Genomic DNA, 20,395 nt, shown 5'->3' with positions numbered 1-20,395 from the left:
GGCACAGGCTGGAGGCATCACTGTAGTGTCTGGCACAGGCTGGAGGCATCACTGTAGTGTCTGGCACAGGCTGGAGGCATCACTGTAGTGTCTGGCACAGGCTGGAGGCATCAGTGTAGTGTCTGGCACAGGCTGGAGGCATCAGTGTAGTGTCTGGCACAGGCTGGAGGCATCACTGTAGTGTCTGGCACAGGCTGGAGGCATCACTGTAGTGTCTGGCACAGGCTGGAGGCATCACTGTAGTGTCTGGCACAGGCTGGAGGCATCAGTGTAGTGTCTGGCACAGGCTGGAGGCATCAGTGTAGTGTCTGGCACAAGCTGGAGGCATCAGTGTAGTGACTGGCACAGGCTGGAGGCTTTAGTGTAGTGACTGGCACAGGCTGGAGGCATCAGTGTAGTGACTGGCACAGGCTGAAGGCATCACTGTAGTGATTGGCACAGGCTGGAGGCATCACTGTAGTGTCTGGCACAGGCTGGAGGCATCAGTGTAGTTACTTGACATAAAGAGGAGCCTGGCTGCTGCATTCAAGATGGATTGGAGATGGGAGAGTTTAGTGAGTTGCTGTAATGGAGCCAAGAGTGGACAAGGGCAGCAGTAAGAGTTTTTGCTGTTTCTGCATTCTGGAGATGTTTTTTTAGGGCCAGGTGACATTACCGACCAAGTGATTGAATATGGGGAGTGAAGAAAAGGTCAGAATCAAATATGACCCCAAGACAGCTGGTGTGCTGCTGAGGAATTATGGTGCTACCACAGACTGAGCTGGAGATATTAGGTTTAGGTCGGTCAAGAGATGGCGGAAACAGAAGAAGTTCAGTTTTTGAGAGATTCAGTTTTACATAGAGAGGCGACATAATATTGGAAACAGCAAACAGACAATCACTGGCATTTTACAGAAGCAAATGTGTAGTGTCAAGGATGGAGGTATGTAATTGGGTATCGTCAGCCTAAAGATGGTAGGGAAACCCAAATCTCCTGCCAAGAACCAAACCTTGAGGAACCCCAACAGCAAGAGAAGAGGAGAAGAAGTAGAGCTGGTAAATGACAGACTGAACGAGCCATCAGAAGGGTAGGAAGAAAACCAGGACAGCGCAGCTTCCTAAAGACCAACAAATTGTCGATAATTTGGTGATCTGTGGTATCGGTATAGAGTGGTCGCCAATCAATTTGGCCTTCAGAAGATTGTTTAACACTTTAATAAGAGTGGTTTCTGTAGAATGTAGAGAATGAAAACCATCTGAGAGATAGCTCATTAGGCTTTTCAAGAGTTTGGAGTTGAAGGAGAAATTAGAGATGGGTCAGTAGTTGGTAGCACAAGCCGAGTCAAGAGACGGTTTCTTTAGTAATAGGGATAGGACAGGATATTTAAAGGGACAGTAGGGACTGGTTTAATATTATTGTTAGGTGACAGATGACAGCTGGGGAGAGGGGGAATAGGGTCACTAATGCAGATTAGTAGTGCGAGAAGAAGAGAGAAGCCTGGAGTCTACTTCTGTTGTTAAGTCAAATGCTGAGAGTGAACTAGAGGGGATATAGAAGAGAAGAGGATCAAAGTTAATTAGGGACTGGGAAGTTAATTCCTGACGAATGCTGTTAATTTTCTCTTTGAAATACGCTGCCAAATCTTCAGCACTGAGATCCGTCATAGGGGGCTGAATTTTAGGGCTGAGGAGGGAGTGAAAAGTACCAAAGTGTCTTTTTGGGTTATTGGATAGTGAGGATATTCTGGACAATGTGGCATTACCTACCCTGTGGCAATATTTTGTCTCCACCAACATGACCGAGCGCCATGTCATATGGCACACAATGTTGAGGCTTATTGTGAGGAACAGAACACCTGCAAAGGTGGCCCAACACCGTATTGAAAAACACAACAGGGAGCTGGGAGAGGGGAGTATCAGCTAGTTTGTTATGTTCACACTTGGGGAGCTTGTTAAGATAAAACTTGAATAAGTCAGAAGATCCCTTTAAGTACCATACTACACAACATCATTGAGGGGTTAATGCATAGCTTATGTTTCAGCACTGTGTTATTTGTGTACTGTATGACAGAACATCATATGGGATGGGGACACTGACAGAAGATATTACACAGGGCAACATCCATTCTAAGGCCAGCACAGATTCCAACCAGGATTTAAAGGAAGTCTGTCACCTTAATTTTGGCCTGGTAACCCAATATAATTTTGAATGTGCGATATCCTGAGGAGTAGAAAAGTTGTCTTTTTCTTCTTCCTATCTGGCTCCCATGTCAAGATATTGCCCCATAAGTTTCTTGTTCACTACATGCAAATTAACGGTGGACCATCCAATGGTCGGTCTACCTCTACCAGCAGTCTGGGTCTCTCCCTGCCTATTCTCCAAAAATGACCCTTAACCTGCTGGGTGATGCTCCAGCTCTGCCCACTGGAGATGTCATGCTTCTCACCTTCAATGCGCTTGTACCACACTGACGACGGCACATATATGTGACGTCAGTCCAGCATGAGGGGGAGTCACAGCAAAGGGGGAACTTTTTTTTTGTAGAATAGGCGGGGAGAGATCTGGACCTCCGGTAGAGGTAGACCGTCCATCGGATGGTCCACCGCTATTTTTCATATGGGGCAATATCTCAACATGGGAGCCAGACTGGAAAAAGAAAAATATATTGCTTTAATCCTCTGGACGTCACACATTTAAAAGGATATTGGTATTACTATGTTAGAATTGAGATGACAGACTGTCTTTAAACCCCTTCATAAATAAAGAATGACACCGGAGTCAAAATGATGTCAGTCAGGAGTTAGAAAGGGATATGAATGTGATCCGAGTTCCCAGGGCCCTTGTAAGCGCTCTTTGTTTTTTCTTAAAGGTTAAAGCTAAGAGTTCACGACAACAAACTCTCTTATTTTGACTTCCTGAAAATGATTGATGACGGAAGGGCTTCAAAGTACGGACAAAAGCAAGAAATGATTGCGCCCTTGGAGAACGTCGCAAATCTCAGTCCACAGAAGGTGCTTGTTAAGCTGAAAGAGTCAATCAAGAACTCTCAAGAGGAACTGTACAAAGTAAGACCTGATGGTATCCACTCACCGGACTGTTCTGGCAGTGCTGTAACCACCGACATGCTATATCCATTACAATGTATCATGCTGGTCATTCATTTCTCATAGAATTAGCGAAACACCATGAAAGATCTGGCTGCCATGTGAAGGTCCAAATACAGAAGCCATCATTGTAGGCAGTCAGCTGTCTTCTTCATAAGCGTCCATCACGGCAGACATGTGTTTCCAAATATGGATTCCATCATTCTGGCTGTTGTCCTCTTCATACATGTCCAATATGCTGCTCATATACAGTATATATTCTTTAGCCCCTTAGTGACATGGCCTGTTTTAGACCTATGATAACATTATTCTATGTGTCAGTACGATTACTACGATACCAAGCTTATAGAGTTTTTTATTTTAAGATATTACATTTTTTTCAATTATTTTCTGCTGCCATCTTCTGAGCGCAATAACTGTCGACGCAGTTGTGCGAGGGCTCATTTTTTGCAGGATGTCCTGTAGTTTGCGTTGGTCCTATTTTGGAATACATACGACTTTGATCGCTTTTTATCATACTTTTTCTTGGAGACAGGGTGACCAAAAAAGCGTATTTCTGTCGTTCTTAATTTTTTTTTTTTGGACGACGTTCACCATGCGGGATAAATAATTAGTTACTTTGATAGATCGGACTTTAACGGACACAGCGATACCAAATATGTATTTTTGTTTTATTATCTAGATTATTTTATTATGGAAAAATATGGCAAAAGGTTGTTTTGTTTTTTTTTACTTTTACTACTTTTTCTTTTTTTTTATAATTATTAAAACTTTATTGCTCTTATTTTTGCTTTTTTCTTTTAGTTCCCCTAGGGGACCACAACTAGCTATGCTTTGATCGCTCCTGCATTATGATGTAATGCCATAGCATTACATCTAACTGTGATCTGACAGGTCAAGTCATGCCATAGAAGGCCTCGGGCTGCCATGACACCCGCACGGCTTCCTGCTAGCTTATTGCGGGGGGATGTATGGGACTCCCGAACATTGGTCGGGGGATTTAAATGCCAGAATTGACCACGGCTTTTAAAGGGTTAACAGCCTCATGCCCGTGGGTGTCACCTGTAAGAAACAAATGACACGCCGACCCAATTGAGAACATATACTATAAAGATCGTTCTCCTCTGCCACAGCTGTAACAGCTGTGGCAGAGAAGAATGATGTTCACCCATTGAATTCAATGGAGCCGGCAATACAGCCGGCTCCATTGAAAGCAATGGGCTGCCGGCGAGCGGGGGATGAATTTTCGGGAAGGGATTAAAAATGTAAGCCCTTCCCTGAAAACCATCCTAAAATGTGTAAAAATAAGAAAAAAAGTATACTCAGCTATTGAATGACAGCTGAGAGCTGCCTCTGATTGGTCCCTGCGCTCAGCCAATCAGAGGCAGCACTCACTCACCCATTCATGAATTCATGAATGGGTGAGTGAAACCTGCCTCTGATTGGTGAGGGCTGTGACCAATCGGAGGCAGCCCATTCAGCAGGTGGGGATTTTAAATCCCCGCCTGCTGAATACTACACAGAGCAGTTCAGGAGAACTCCGTGGCTGAACTCCGTCTGCAGGGAAAAGGTGAGTATACTTTTTTTTCTTTTTTTTTTTACACATTTTAGGATGGTGTTCAGGGAAGGGCTTATATTTTTAAGCCCTTCCCGAAAATTCATCCCGCGCTGTATTGCCGGCTCCATTGAATTCAATGGGCAAACATCGTTCTCCTCTGCCACAGCTGTGGCAGAGGATAGCGGGCAGTGCGGGGCAGTTTCACTGAAAATGCTGCTAGGTGCAGCTTTTTCAGCGAATCGTCGGCGCCCGGTCACGCGATTTGCGGATGTGGAAAAAACGTCCGTGTGACCGAGGCCTAAGGGATTGTTCACATTTTTAATGTGTGTTCAGCACATACATAAAGGTACATGAAGAAGACATATGTAATTGCGCGATGTTAGGAATACCTGTCCATTGTTTTTAGCATATTCTTTAAGTGTCCAGCCCTACATCTCCAGACGTTTGTGTGCCTTTTTACATTTAAACAAGTATTCCGTTTTCACCGTAAGGTCTGTCTTTTTAATGTTTTGGATTTACATGTTTTAATTTAGTATTTTAACACATGGAAAAGTACGGCTTTATGTTTCCTATCGACTGTAATATAAAACAATAAGTGAACATCGAGTACCTTTTATTTGTGAAACCGCAAAACGTGGTATTCTGCACTTTTCTATGCCACAAAGAAAGAATGCAAACATAAGGGAGGTCAAGTATATGAACTTTTGAACTACTTTTGACCACATATCCTCTATGGCTGCAAACTAGCAATACTTTTAAATATATCCTTTTTGTATTATGACGTATACGCTCAACGGACGGCTAAAACCTGATGTGATGGCTATTCAGATGAATGGATGTTCTTATAAGACAGCTGCTGTTCCTACAGAATGACTCTCTGTTCTAGCTTGGGGAATCAGGGAGCCCATATGATGCCCATATGTCCTACCTGTCTTCATCAGACAACCCCTGTGAAACCTGCCTCATCTTCTCTCTTCGTGAGCTCAGCATCTCAGTTGTCCACTCCCCAACCTGTAATACAGCAGCTGCTCCTACAGAATGATTCTCTGTTCTAGCTTGGGGAATCGGGGAACCCATATATCCTACCTGGTCTTCATGAGACAACCCCTGTGAAACCTGCGTCATCTTCTCTCTTCGTGAGCTCAGCATCTCAGTTGTCCACTGCCCAACCTGTAATACAGCAGCTGCTCCTACAGAATGACTCTCTGTTCTAGCTTGGGGAATCGGGGAGCCCCGGTATGATGCCCATACGTCCTACCTGGCCTTCATCAGACAACCCCTGTGAAACCTGCCTCATCTTCTCTCTTCGTGAGCTCAGCATCTCAATTGTCCTCTCCCCAACCCACTACCCCAATTTTTTAGTGTTTACCATTTTCTAGCCGTCCTCCAGACTGTAATTTTTGTGACAGTGACATTTTGCCTGCCAACGGCTCCTACATCAATAGCAACAAGAAGCGAGTTGGGCGAAAATGTATTGTTTTTACACAAAAAACACGGTAGGCTGAGAAGACTTTGCCAATATAGTCAGCACGTATTATGCCTTGTACTGTTCCCAAAGTGACTGAAAACTAATTCCAACCCTTTCCTGTCACCTTCAGGCATTTTCTTCATTTGATAAGGACGACACCGGCACAATAAAGCTTTTTGAATTACATCGGATTCTTGACAGTTTCTGCTTTAAGCTAACGGACAAGCAATTCAAGTACGTCCTGAGTAAACTCACACTGAACGAGAGCAACACAATAGACTGGAAAAGCTTCCTCCATAATTTCTCCACCTTCACCACCGAGGTATGAACGAGCGGCTCACATAGAGAAGCGAGAGGAAATTTTTTCTTTCTTTCCCTTGTTCTCACATCAAGAATTTCCGAATAAAACCTATAATTTCACTTGTAACTGACTATTAAGTACCTGACCGATAAACACTTAAAAAAGACAGAGCTGACATGCAAACAATAAGACACTCTGAAAACACAAGGCCTCGTCGGAACCGCCTTGCGCTTGTCTGTCTGCTCTATAGTTTGATTACCATGAACGGACAGACATTTTTTCTAATGAGTGACGATTTTTTTTCTATGCCTTGTGAAGATAAATACAGTCATTATAGCACAATAGGTAGAAACATTGGATGTTGGGTGTAACTGTGTCTTGGTCACGCAAATGTCCAAAATTGACATTTATAAAACGAGAAATTGAACCCATAACCATCTTCAGACTCCTCCGTGGAGCAAAGGGTCTATATGTACCATAGGGGCAGACCATTCTGCTGCTTTGGAGTTCCTGTAAAGAGAGGGTGAAGCTTAGGAGGCTCAACAGATGGCCCACCACCTTGGGCTTGCTACTACCACAAATCTTAAATTGTATAATAGTGGCCTTCAGAAATTCATAGCACCCTCGTTAGGTTACTTAAAGAGATTGTCCCACAAAAAAAAGAGTTATCTGATTGGGGAGGTCCCCACTAATCACAAGAACAGGGGTCCCGAAGGTCCCCGAATGAATGGAGTGGCATTCAAGTATGCACACTGCGACTACATTCATTTCAGTGGGGCTGCCGAAGATAATGTACATGTCGCCAGGTTCAAGTGCTTGACTGCCTCCAGCAGTCCCGTTAAAGTGAATGGAGCAATAGTGTGCATAGAGGAGGAGCAGATGTACTATAGATAAGTGTTAGAATTAGAGATGAGCGAGTATACTCACTAAGGCACATTACTCGAGCGAGTAGTGCCTTAGCCGAGTATCTCCCCGCTCGTCTCTAAAGATTCGGGGGCCGGCTAGGGGCGGGGGAGAGCGGGGGGAGAGAGGGAGAGAGAGATCTCCCCCCGTTCCTCCCCGCTCTCCCCCGCCCCTAGCCGGCCCCCGAATCTTTAGAGACGAGCGGGGAGATACTCAGCTAAGGCACTACTCGCTCGAGTAATGTGCCTTAGTGAGAATACTCGCTCATCTCTAGTTAGAATACATCCACTCTCACTTATGTCAGCTTTATATAAGTGTGCTGTTTTTTAGGTGTGTGACTATTTGAATTTTTGCACATATTGCTTTTATGGAATCTATCTGCATGATCTCCGTTTAGAATGGGCTCCATGATTGACAATGCTGTCAGTGTACATCCTGTGCCATGCATGAAGTCCTTGAACAGCAATTCGAGGGTGCATACTGCTATACGAAATATAAGCATGTTGCGCATTTGGAAGAACAGGTCCTTGACTTAAATGCGCACCTTGAAACACTCATATCTTTAGTTATTGACAGAGACTTGTTACCATTATGAGATCTGCAGGTTTCTTCCCAGTTTATATCCGGATAGATAAAGTCGCCCATAATAATTGTAATTTGCTGCTTCATCTATTTGCCTCAGTAATAGATTTTCAGTGGATAGTTATATATGGTGGCCGATAGAAAACCCCTATGAGGATTTTTTTTATTGTTTTTCCCTCCATGTATTTCTACCTACTGAGACTCCACATGTTCATCTCTCTCACAAATATCTTTCCACAGTGTGCCCTTTAAATAAAGACAAACCCCTAACTGGAGCAACCAGTGTCAGGAAGCTGCTGCCAAGGCAAATAGGATTATGGGGGCATCAGAAGAGGTCTAGGGGCGCATGACAAGAACATTGTTCTTCCTCTTACAAGTCACCAGTCAGACCACACGTGGAATATTGGGGACAGTTTTGGGCACCGGTACTCAAGGAGGACATATCAGAGCTTGAGCGGGTACAAAGGCAACAACTAAAGTAATAAACGGAATAGGCGGACTACAATACCCAGAGAGGTTATCAGAATTGGGGTTATTTAGTTTAGAAAAAAGACAGCTGAGAGGCGACCTAATAACTATGTATAATATATCAGGGGGCAATACAGAGATCTCTCCCACCATCTATTTACACCCAGGACTGTCACTGTAACAAGGGGGCGCTCTCTACGTCTAGAGGAAAGAGGGTTTCTACACCAAGATTGAAGGGGGGTCTTTACGGTAAGAGCAGTGAGACTATGGAACTCTGCCTGAAGACGTGGTGATGGGGAACTCGATAAAAGAGGGGTCTGGATGTCTCTCTGGAGCAATATAATATTACATGTTACAGTCACTGATTACTTTAGAAGGGTCGGTGATCCGGGGATTATTCTGATTGCCAGACTGGAGTCAGGAAAGTTTTTTTTTCTTCCCTTAAATGAGGAAAATTGACTCTCATTGGGGTTTTACGCCTTCCTCTAGGTCATCATTGGGAGGGGAAATGGGAGGTGGGGGGAGAGGGTAATAGGCTAAATTGGATAGACATATGTCGTTTTTCAGCCCAACATACTATGTTTCATGTGACCACCACTCTGATCATTTGGGAATCCTCAGGATGCCTATTCCCGTGATTGGTGGGGGACCCGGGGGTAGATCAGATTGTTATCCCATATATTGTGGATACAAATTAAAGGGGTTGTGAGAAGATCGATTGTTATCACCTATCCAGATAAAAGTCTGATCGGTGACACTGCTACGAGACCCATGAGGGTATTACATTCAGCATTGCTTACATATCTACACCTAGCTATTTACTGAGTGTCAACTAACAAACCCACCTAGGTCAAAGATCCAACAGCTTGGTTTTCAGACTTCTAGTAATTAACCCTTTCCAACCCACTGTCTTACGTCTACAGACATTCTGATTGAAGGCTGTACAGCTCTGATGTCGGAAGACGTCCGGCAGGGTATTCTTACTGTAGATCACTGGACGCTCTGTTGTCAGGGCCTCTCCAGCATGTCACATACGACAGTACTGGCTCTAGCCAGCAGATGGCGCCATTGTATAATGGCAGAAAGAGAAAGTCCTCTAGGAAACCCTGAATCCAAAATTGGATTGCAAAGGGTTAGGTAACTCTGAGAATACATAAATCTGATTGGCACATGTTTCTAGCAGCGCGCTCAGCTTTGCGAGAGCCTCATCCTTACATGAAGCTCAGATGTGAATAAACCTGCGGTCTCCACCTATATACAAGACAACACTTGGCTCTAGTCATAATTGTTGTAAAATGCTTATATCTTAAGTAGGTACTTGATTTGACTCCGTTCCCTCATTTTATAGTGTGGCACTTGTTTAAAGGGGAGATGGGATACTGAGGTCCAGTCTACCAAGACGAAGTTGACTCTTAAGTCGACTTGACCGAATGCAGTTTGTCTCATACTATTACTAATGTATCTTAAAGAAAGATGCCTTATAGAGCCGCATCTACAATGTATGGGGAGTCTTATGCATATTGTAGAATGCAGGGCTGCACAAGTGGATTGAACTATCGGAACAGGAGCAATTTGAATAAAAAGAGACGGTTTTTAAAAAAAAGTCTGATCGGTGGGCATCTTACTGCTGAGACCCCCACCGATCCTGTGTCATCCCCCTCCTCACGGCATCCCTTATAGTGAGAAGGAGATTGAAGAGATCAGCCGCAGCTCCATTCACTTCTAGTGGTAACATCGGAGATAGCTGAGCGCTTGTACTCACCTAACTCTGTCAGCCAAGTTGAAATGAATGGAGCAGCTCTGCGCTTATGCGATTCTCTCCATTCTGATTTTACTGTGGTTGGTTACAGCGAGCCCACAGCTACAGAAGGTACAACGCCTTTAACTATACTTCATGGGATAATTGCTTTAATGGAGTTTTCCCACTGATGACATTTATTCCCTATCCATAAATCAGCCCTCCAGTGATCCGGACATCTTCACATACCAAGTTTCCCATGGCTGTCTATACATGCCAAATAGTTGCTAGGATCTGGGGCTAATAGCCCATGCTCCATATCTTCCAACATGAGTGATGGCTATCCTTGACCAGTCCCCTATGCTTCACCTGGTATCTTCAGTGTCTACCAACACCCCGTTCCCAACAATAGGGCCCATGGCTCTCCATAAACCGCCCATAGAGATTTCAAGTAATGATACAGAACCACTTATTTACAGATTAATTATGGTCACAGTTCATGGAAACTCACTTATGTAACTTGGACTTTGAATTAAACTCCTTGTATGGAAAGGAGGTAGCCAGCGATTGAACTACAATCTTCCCCAAGACATACTGAAAATCTACAATTTTCCACCTTCTCACTTAGAATGATATGCAAGTGTAAGATCCATTAAAACACTTATTTTCCTTCTGGTTGCAGCCCGTTTCCACCTGGGTGCAGAGGGTGGAGAGGGCCACCATGCCACGATCCGGTCAAGAGCTGACCATGAAGGACATTGTGACCTTGATACAGGAAGTCATCACCGCTCGTTATTACTCCATCACTAAGGACCTCTTCACCATAGATTACGCAGGCATCAATGTCATCTCGAAGGAGGACTTTCAAGAGTTTTTCCATAAAAATTTCATGTTGCTGACAGAGGAGCAGGTAAGGAGAGTTTTTATGACTAGACGTCTTGTAAATGGCCAATTTTTCTATAAGATTTCTTCCATCGTTACTTCCCAAATCCTCTTTACCGACTGTTATTTTCTACCTCTGATATGCGTTTAAGCATTTCACTCTTTTAGTAGTAAATGTATGTTTCTCTCCGCAGTTTGAACTTCTTTGGAACATGTTGCCTCTAAATCCCTACGGTAATCTCAAATACCATGATTTCTTGAAGATGTTTAGCGGTGAAATGCCAGCAACTCCATTACAATCATCACGTAATGATAACATTGACTATTCAGTCAAACAAGGCCGGACATCAGTGACCAGGCGACCTAAAACAGCACCATCCGCCTTAAATAAGCCACCAGTAAGTTCTGCTCTTGCACATATAGCTACTACATAGAAAAGATCAGACATCATTTTTACATGTAAACAATGGTGTAGTAATATGAGGCAACCAACTTGTTGGGTTGGCACTAGGTGGATATAGGCTGGGCCCGATCTCCACATTTCCCTGTAGGTCCTGATCCATTTCCTCCATTCTGCAGCATCTTATAGAGGTACATGAATCATCCTTCTCCTGGCTCTGTGTCCCTCCCTCTATTCCAAGGCACCACTGACCCCCTCAACACAGTTGCATAGTACTGGTGCTGTATATATGTTATGTGCTTGGTTCTGGTGTTGTATCTATGTACTGAGATTGGTTTGTGCTGTATTTATGTTATGAATTTGGTCCTGGGTCTATATTTATGTACTTAGCTTGGTTCTGGTGCTGTACTGGTAACCAGATACAGTCATAGAGCCTCATTTGCCCAAGCGTATACCAAAAGAGCGTCCCTTTACCAAACACTAGGGTGCATTTATATACCTTTTTCATAGGACTGTCGAAAACACTAGAATATCTAATTAATATATAAAGCCTTATTGTGCTAATAATATTCCTTGTGCATATTGGGGAAGGTTTGTCCCCATTGATCTCTTGTCATACAAGATGCAGAAGACTGTGCTTGCATTACAGAGAATACCACATCCTGTGATACGCAGCCGGTCCCGTCATGTGTAGAAAGTGCATTAATCATTTCCTTCAAAGGTGTCCCACCATGAAAATATCCTCACTCTGAGAACAAGCGTTCAGCTTTCCTGCAGTGCCTCCACAGGCAAAATGAAGTATTACACAGTTCCTATTAATCCCTTCCCACCCCATGATGTAAATGTTTCCTGGCTGGGAATTCCCACGAATGGACGTAGATTTAAGTGCTATAGATGGTGCAGAAGCTTAGTCCACACCATTCGCAGTAGAACTGACAGTCAGCCTCCTACCGCAACAACAAAGATTGAGGAGAACACCGATCCCCGCTCTGTTAACCTCTTACATACTGCAATCAATGTTGATCACGGCATATAAAGGTTTCACAGAGGTAAGGCGCTCCCTCTGTGATGCCATCGACCCTTAGCCATGTAATCATGGAGGGCCGATTCATTGCAATGGCAGTCGGATGACGGACAATGGCATCTGGATCTGCCATGGTCTGTGATTGCAGTACAGAAGTATGGTATCAGTGCTTTCGCAGGATCACAGTTTCTAGTCCCCTATAGGGATGTAAAAAATGGAATAAAAGTGGTAAAAAACACCACAAAATAAAAACTTTTTGGCGGATTTTCCCCTCTTTGTTAAAAAAAAACATTTAAAAACTCCCATTTGGTTTTGGCACATCTGTAACAACCCGTATAATAGATTGAACGTACTATTTATCCTGCAAAGCAAACACTATTTAAAGGAAAAGCAAAACAAACGAAGACAAAACGCTGCAAACGAACGCAATAAAAGTGACTAAAAAAAACCCGTATGTACCTCAAAATCGAACCAATGAAAACTACAGCTCATGACATTAAAACAAGCCCCCACAGAGATCCACCCATGGGAAAATGTTTGTGACCTCGAATGCAGGGATGCAAAAAATATAGATTTTCCAAAACCTTAAAAATATGTTATTTTGGTCTTGTTGTGAGTGTACCAACCCGCTGAAAAAATCTGATTGAGGGCTCTTTCCAACGAGCGGATATACGGCACAGTGTTTTTACGTTTTCACGCCCACTCCGTATAAGCGCCTGAATCTGCGTTTTTCTGCGATCATGGCCAGCGTTTTCTCATTCATTCATATTTTTTGGAGAAAAAATACGCCGCACCCCGGAAACTCCTCGCTCTGCCAAAATCCTCGGGATGCCTTCCAGTGTCTATATAGAGGCACCTGCAAGCTGTTCGCAGCGTTGGACGCTGCAAAAATGTCTCCCCCCTCCCTTCTCTTTCCCTGCTCCCATAGGAGTCTATAGGACCCACCGGCGTATATTGGCCAAAACATTGTTCCAGAACTATCTTTTGGCTGACCGTATATACGCCGGCCGCATATATGTTCTTTTTTTCACGCTTCCGGTGTATTTACACGCCGTATAATCACCCATGTGAACGAATGCATTGCGAACCAATGCCTCACATGGCTACCATTTATACGCCCATGCGTGAAAACGCGCTACATGTGCGCTCGTGGGAATAAAGCTTCATGCTGTGAAAAATAAAAAGTAGAAAAAACAATAGCAGAATTGATGTGCTTCCTGCCCTCCAAAAAAATATTAATAAAGGTTTTACAATACATTATACATACCAGTAAAACCTACAGTTCACCCCGCAAGAAACAAGCCCTCATACGACCGTGGCCACGGAAAAATGAAAAGTGGAGATGAAAATGCCCAAACTTGGTCATGTCCTTAGGTCCAAAATAGGCAGTGTCAGTAAAGGGTTAAAACCAATGGGTTGTTTGTTGGGATCCATAGATGAGTTGGGTCCAAAGCTAAAGATGCCATTGTGAAAAAAGGAAAAACCTGAGTCAGGCCGCCTGTACGCGGGCGTTGCGTTTTAACGCAAGCGGATTTCTGCCGCTGGAGAACCCTTAAAGTCCCCACGATTTTCTGCGATGAACTTTCCGCGATGAACCTATGAATATGATAGGTTCATCGCGGAAAATCGCGGCATGCCATGCTTTAAATACGCAAGGGGAAAATGTGGCAGATTTCTGCTCGTGTGCATCGGGCGCTATCCTATGGAAAGTGTTTCATGCGTTTTAAGCTTGCGAATTTTCGCCGCGGATAAGCGTGCCTTCACACTTGCGATCGCGATATCGCAATTTTTTAATCCGAATGTCAGTAGGACTTCGTACTGTTAAAAACGCATCGCTCAAAAACCGCACGTTTGTGCTTCGTGATTTTGGTGCAATGGGTTTTAACATTAGAAAGTCCTACTGACATTCGTGTTAAAAAAACGCAGCGATATCGCGATTGCAAGTGTGAAGGTCCCCTAACGCAGTGAAGAATGGCCCGTGGACAGGAGGCCATAATGTTCAGCCTCCCTTCACCGGATGAAGCGGCAGTTGGCTGTGTCCGGCTGCAGAACGACGTCATGGTAATGGCCGGGGACTGTTATACTGTTAGCATCGTGTTGAAGTGCGGACTTTCTGCTTCTGCATTTAGATGGAGAGTTGTATCTGTCCTCATCTCTTCCTTCTTACAGACTCCGGCTCAGAGGCCTCACACGGCTGCACCACGCTCTGCGCCAATGGTAAACTGCGAGCAAGTCGAAAACAAGTTGAGAAGTCAAATCTCCAAATGCTGGCAAGATGTCCATAAGGCTTTTAGAGAAAAAGACCAGAAAAAGGAGGGTGAGATCTCACCTACTGACTTCTCAGGTACAGCACATACAACATGGTGAGAGAAGGGGGGGAGATAAGGGGGAGGGACTTTAGCAGAACCGCTCCTAAACTCCCTCCCACCTCACTTTTTCTGGCAGCTTCCATAGGAGTGTATGGAACTTGCCGACGTATTCCAGCCAAAAGATAGGTCCAGACACCCCCAAAAATCGCCCATCTGAACAAATGCTTTGGAATCCAACGCACCAGATCGTCACGATTTTCGGCTGGCCTTTTATTGCGGCAAAATCACAGCGATAAAACGCCCGTGTGAATAAATCCTAAAGCAGATGTCCAGTTTAGAAATCCATTTTCAAACATCCGAATAAGGAATTCCGAATTAATAGAGGAAGAAAGCCTTTGATATTAATGGGCATCGTGCACTGTACCATTTTTCCTCTGGAGGCGCTGCAGGGAAAATAAACACTATTAGGTGTTTACTGGGGAAAGGGAGGGGGGGGCGATCTCAGCAGGGGTACACTTTGAGATATGACTATTGTCAATGGACCCTTCTAACAAGCAGGAATTGTCCAAAGAGGAGAGCATCTAAAACCACTGGTCTTTGCATGGCAATTCCCAAAGTTATGAACTGCAGAATATTGTAGTTCCCGGTTTGAGGTGACTGGCCAGGATCTCGGCAGAACGGAAGAGCTAGAGGACATTGTAGCTGGAGTCACTACTAGGTGGTAAGCCTGGAATCATCAGCAGGCAGGAGCGGAGTTGGGATACAAAATAAAAAGTCTTGGCTAGAAAAGGAACCTGTAAATTAGAACCACGACAAGACTTGTAACAGGTCAGAGGTTGGCAAGAACCTGGGAGAGGAACAAGGGAAGCCTTCAGTAGTCAGTCAGTGCAGAGATACTAAAGGGGTTGTCCCACTTAGGGCTCACTCACACCGCCATGTATCGGCCATGTATTACATGTGTATACTTCATGCACATAATACATAGTGCTGAAATCAGAGAGGGTCATTACTATTTGGGCCAGTGCTCTCCTCTGACCTTAATCTAGCGCTGGTCGTAACTGAAGAGAGGAGAGGCCCGTGGCATCACAGTCCAGGAGATTGAATGCAGTTGTGTCAGGTTGCCCATAACCGATACGGCCGTGGCAACATGGTGGCTACATATAGTAAAGGGGTTTTTCCACAACTTTAAAGTTTTTTTTTCACAAGCACTTCCTTCCTGGACCAGCAGTGGGCTTCTTTAGCAGTGATTGGTGCAGCAGTCGTGTGTCCTGGTCATTGGTTGGGAAGTGATTTTGCGTTGCAGGAAAACCCCTTTAGTCTGTATTGTTGAGCGATTCTGTATATGTTCCTGGTATTCACTTCCACCATAATTACTCAGAGTAATGTTAGATGCCCACTAGGGTCCTTCCTCTTAGCAAAACTCCATTTCCTACGGTGAGATGAACACAAAACTAATGATGTTTAATGAAGAGTTACAGATCTTATGGAGGTAATTAACTATATGTTTTGTTATGATCATTAGTACAAACCCCATGTCTGGCCCGTGTCATTAAACCTTCTTTGATTAGACAATAAATAAATGATGTGCATTTATTTTACTCTAACGGGGCTGTTAAAGGATAAGAAAAACGTGTCTGCTTTCTTAAAAAGCAGCGCCACGACTGTCCGCAGGTTGTGTGTAGTATTGCGGCTCAACCCTTCACTTTTGTGGAGCTAATATGCATTACCAGACATAACCGATGGACCAGGGTGGTGGCCAGAGCTGAACAAGAACTGGGGATAACAAGAGTATTGTCTGCTCAGGGGTCTTATATCACTGTTGGATGTCTATATTTGGGGGTCTAGTTTGGCATTTTTTAGATTAAAGGGGTGTTCTGGGTATTTACTATCGATGACCTATCCTCAGGATAGGTCCTCAATAGGGGTACGAGGTTCGAGATTCTTGATGATTAGCTGATATTCCGGCCAACTGTCAGTACAGCAAGGCCATAAAACCGCATTGGTGGTCAGAGACAGAAGTGCCATAATGGGAGCGATGCCTTTTATTATACTTTGACTCTGTCTGCAATGAGAAGCCGGAAGTGTAATGGAAGGCATTACTCCCATTAATTTCAATATGAGTGCAGATTTTTATTGCACTTCCAGTTCTGACCACCAAGGCGCATGCCTGGTACAGCTGTAATGACAGCTGGGCGGATGATCACCTGATCAGTGGGGATCTCAAGCAGCAGATCCCTGCCCTAAGGATAGGCCATCAATAGTAAATGCCTGGAATACCCTGAAAAATCATTAAGGGGTCTGTCTGTGGTCTGATATTAGACGGGTTGTGGGGGTACAAGGCAATTTTAAAAAAATGGATCCAAGCCTGTTAAAACAATGACATCAGGGGTACCTATCCTCTGCCCAGGAGATCCATCACTGCAACTTCACAGTCCTCCTGGTCGTTTTTTGTAGAACGGCTACAACCTGATCGCTCCAGCCAGAGGCTGCGGTGGGCAGGGGCCATCACAAGATATTAGGAGATACGATGCCCAGAGAAAGACAGGCCTGGTGATAGTTCTTGCTAAACAAAGACCGGAAGGACCGCGAGTCTGCTGCGCTGGATCTTTAAAATTGCTTCATATCCGGACAACGGCTTTAATAGAGGAAATCTGAATATATGTAGCCCCTCCCTTTATTATTATAAACCCTTTGAAAAGACCACTCCCATTTTTATGCGACTCACTGCCTGAGTAAAACCTGTGAAGAACTCTGCCAGGTTGACCTCTCTGGAAAGGGGAGAAGAATCAGTCATGGGAGTCACTATAAGTAGTCCTGAAAGTTCTTGACCTCCCCATTCCAGGATGTGGTCATGGCGATGTGATTGAATGAATACCAGCAGGGGGCCCTATTTTGATTTTACTACAAGCCTTCCCTACTTCCATCACTGATGTAAAAGATTGTAGGTCACCCTATATGAACAACTTTCTACGCCTTTTTGCAGCTGTTTTGCGCCAGTTTAATGTGGACATTTCTGAAGGGGAACTTGAGAATTTAACCGTGAAATATGATGTACGAAACAACGGAAAATTCTCCTATTTGGATTTCTTGCGAACTGTCACACTGGAAGCAACACCACCGAAAAACGCCCTTCTGCAGAGAATGAAACTACAGAAGCCCCGCATACCGGTATGTAGAAGGCACTTCACATCCTGCTGCTAAAGCAGCTACTTAAAGGGGCAGTCTAGTAGCCTGTTTAAAAACCTATCTAAGCGTATAACTAGGCCAGGTTGATGAGAAGAGGGCGGGACTGCGAGGTGAGGGCGGGACTGTGGGGTGGGGGCGGGACTGTGGGGTGGGGGCGGGACTGTGGGGTGGGGGCGGGACTGCTGGGTGAGGGCGGGACTGTGGGGTGGGGGCGGGACTGTGGGGTGGGGGCGGGACTGCTGGGTGAGGGCGCGACTGCGGGGTGAGGGTGGGGGGTTATTGCAAAGCCTTGCACCACACTGTTCCTTCCTGTCAGTCAGAACTTTGTTATCCTTGGTGAGAGAAGACTCATTGTACATTTTATTGGACTGTAGATGGACACTGGAGTATACGGACCCCATTTCCTAGATGCCATGCTTAGAATCCAGCCCAGGATCCTAAACAGCTGGAAACCCATGAGGAGGACTTTTCAGTGTTTCGATGAGACTCGGACGGGATATGTTAATATTCATGATTTTAAACAGGTAATGTAGGACTGTTCAGTAAGTCTGGCCAAAAGTTTCATGAAACTGATTCAAACTTTATCAGATAAATGGCTAAAGTATCAGTTTTTATCTTTTTTTTGGCAGTACGCAAAAATGTAGAACTTTTTTGAGTCTTAGAAAAAGTAAAGTTCTTAAGACAACAGAGTTTTCAACACATTTTCTAAAATACGTCAGGTTCTCCTTACCCGCTCATTTGCTGCTGGTTGCACCCTGTTTCACCATTCTTCTGCTGTTTGCAAGTCACTTTCATGTATGGGGCATGTGGCAAGCCTACCATTCTGCCAGTAGTTCACTGTCTTAACTTCCTTACTTCCCATGCTCATTGCTCTCTCTGGTCCAGTCAGCAGGGAGGCAGTGTCTGAATGACCCCTCCCCCCCCCCTCTTTGCTTTCCCAGGACAATTGGGCATTTACAGACACTTTGGCCAAATGGTAAGTAAACCCACTATAATGTGTGCACAAACACAGACACCGTAAGAGCAGGAGAGACCGAGACTATGGAGAACTCGATCACAATACCTGCACATCTGTCAGCCTGCAGCCTGTAAGTGCAGGGGAGATGCTTGTGAAAATAGCCCCTCCCCTATTGCTATGGAAATGTCCCTCTCTCCTAGTTATTAGGGAAGCTCTGTACCTAATGACAGACAGTGGATTGCAGAGAGGCTGGGAGACCCCCTAGTGGCAGTCACTTCAAACATGCTTTATAGTGATAATGCAACAACATTTTTAACGCAAGTATCTTACAGAAATTGTGAGAACAACCTGAGCTAGTAGATGAGCAGAAGGTGTCTGAAAAGTTAGTGCACATTTAAAGAAATAAGATCCATCAAAGGAGTGTAGCTACATATAAAGTATACTATAAAGTATGTGGCACATAGACTGCCCTTAGCTGACTACCCTAGCAATACAGCCGGCTCCATTGAAAGCAATGGGCTGCCCGCAAGCGCTGGATGAGTTTTCGGGGAAGGATGTAAAATAAAAGCCCTTCCCTGAAAACCATCCTGAAAATGTGTAAAAAAAAAAAAGTATACTCACTTTTTTTCCTGCAGCCGCAGTTCAGCCGCGTCCGGCCGGCAGTTCTCCTGAACTGCTCTCTGTAGTATTCAGCAGGCGGGGATTTAAAATCCCCGCCTGCTGAATGGGCTGCCTCTGATTGGTCACAGCCCTCACCAATCAGAGACAGCTCTCACTCACCCATTCATGAATTCATGAATGGGTGAGTGAGTGCTGCCTCTGATTGGCTAAGCGCAGGGACCAATCAGAGGCAGCTCTCAGCTATTGAATGACAGCTGAGACAGTATCATATTATTTCAGTATTATTATTAGAAATCTATACTGTATTACTGCTAGAATACTATACTGTAGTATATAATATTACTACTGGAATGCTATACTGTGCAGTATTACTGTTAGAATATTATACCATACTATATAGTATTACTACTAGAAAACTATAGTTTACTTTACAGTATTACTTCTGAAATACTGTACTATACAGTATTACTGCAAGTTTATACCATACTATATAGTATTACTACTGGAATACTATACTGTACTATAGAATATTTACTACTGGAATGCTGTATTGTACAGTAATATTACTAGAATGCAATACTACTATACAATATTACTGTTAGAATACTATACAGCTAAAATACTATGCCATACTATACAGTGTTACTACTAGAATACTATATGGTACAATACACTATTGTTATTAGAATACTATATTATATTGTAATACTGCTAGATTATACCATACTATACAATATATACAATATTACTACTGGAATACTATACAGTATTACTGCTAGACTATTATACCATACTGTACAGTATTACTACTAGAATACTATATTGTACTATACAATATTACTGCTAAAATCAGGGACGTAGCTAAAGGCTCAGGGGCCTGGGTGCAAAAGTTTATCTTGGGGCCCCCAACTTC

General features: G+C 44.0%; 1 protein-coding gene across 2 annotated transcripts in view; it reads left to right on the top strand.

The window, feature by feature from the left end:
- The window catches only part of EFCAB6 (EF-hand calcium binding domain 6), a 164,755-nt gene that overhangs the window by 135,303 nt on the left and 9,057 nt on the right, over positions 1–20,395 (top strand). The window contains exons 24-30 of one of the 2 annotated variants that reach the window (XM_066590370.1): positions 2,850–3,045; positions 6,241–6,432; positions 10,785–11,012; positions 11,179–11,382; positions 14,578–14,752; positions 17,701–17,885; positions 18,278–18,427. In XM_066590370.1, the coding sequence (XP_066446467.1) occupies positions 2,850–3,045; positions 6,241–6,432; positions 10,785–11,012; positions 11,179–11,382; positions 14,578–14,752; positions 17,701–17,885; positions 18,278–18,427 (1,330 nt within the window). The remainder of the gene's footprint in view (positions 1–2,849; positions 3,046–6,240; positions 6,433–10,784; positions 11,013–11,178; positions 11,383–14,577; positions 14,753–17,700; positions 17,886–18,277; positions 18,428–20,395) is intronic. The other variant, XM_066590371.1, reaches the window with a different exon arrangement.

The sequence above is a fragment of the Eleutherodactylus coqui genome, chromosome 2 (assembly GCF_035609145.1).
Source record: "Eleutherodactylus coqui strain aEleCoq1 chromosome 2, aEleCoq1.hap1, whole genome shotgun sequence".
Classification (NCBI taxonomy): domain Eukaryota; kingdom Metazoa; phylum Chordata; class Amphibia; order Anura; family Eleutherodactylidae; genus Eleutherodactylus; species Eleutherodactylus coqui.
The sequence above is the reverse complement of the archived record's forward strand: the minus strand, read 5'-3'. Positions and strand labels throughout refer to the sequence as shown.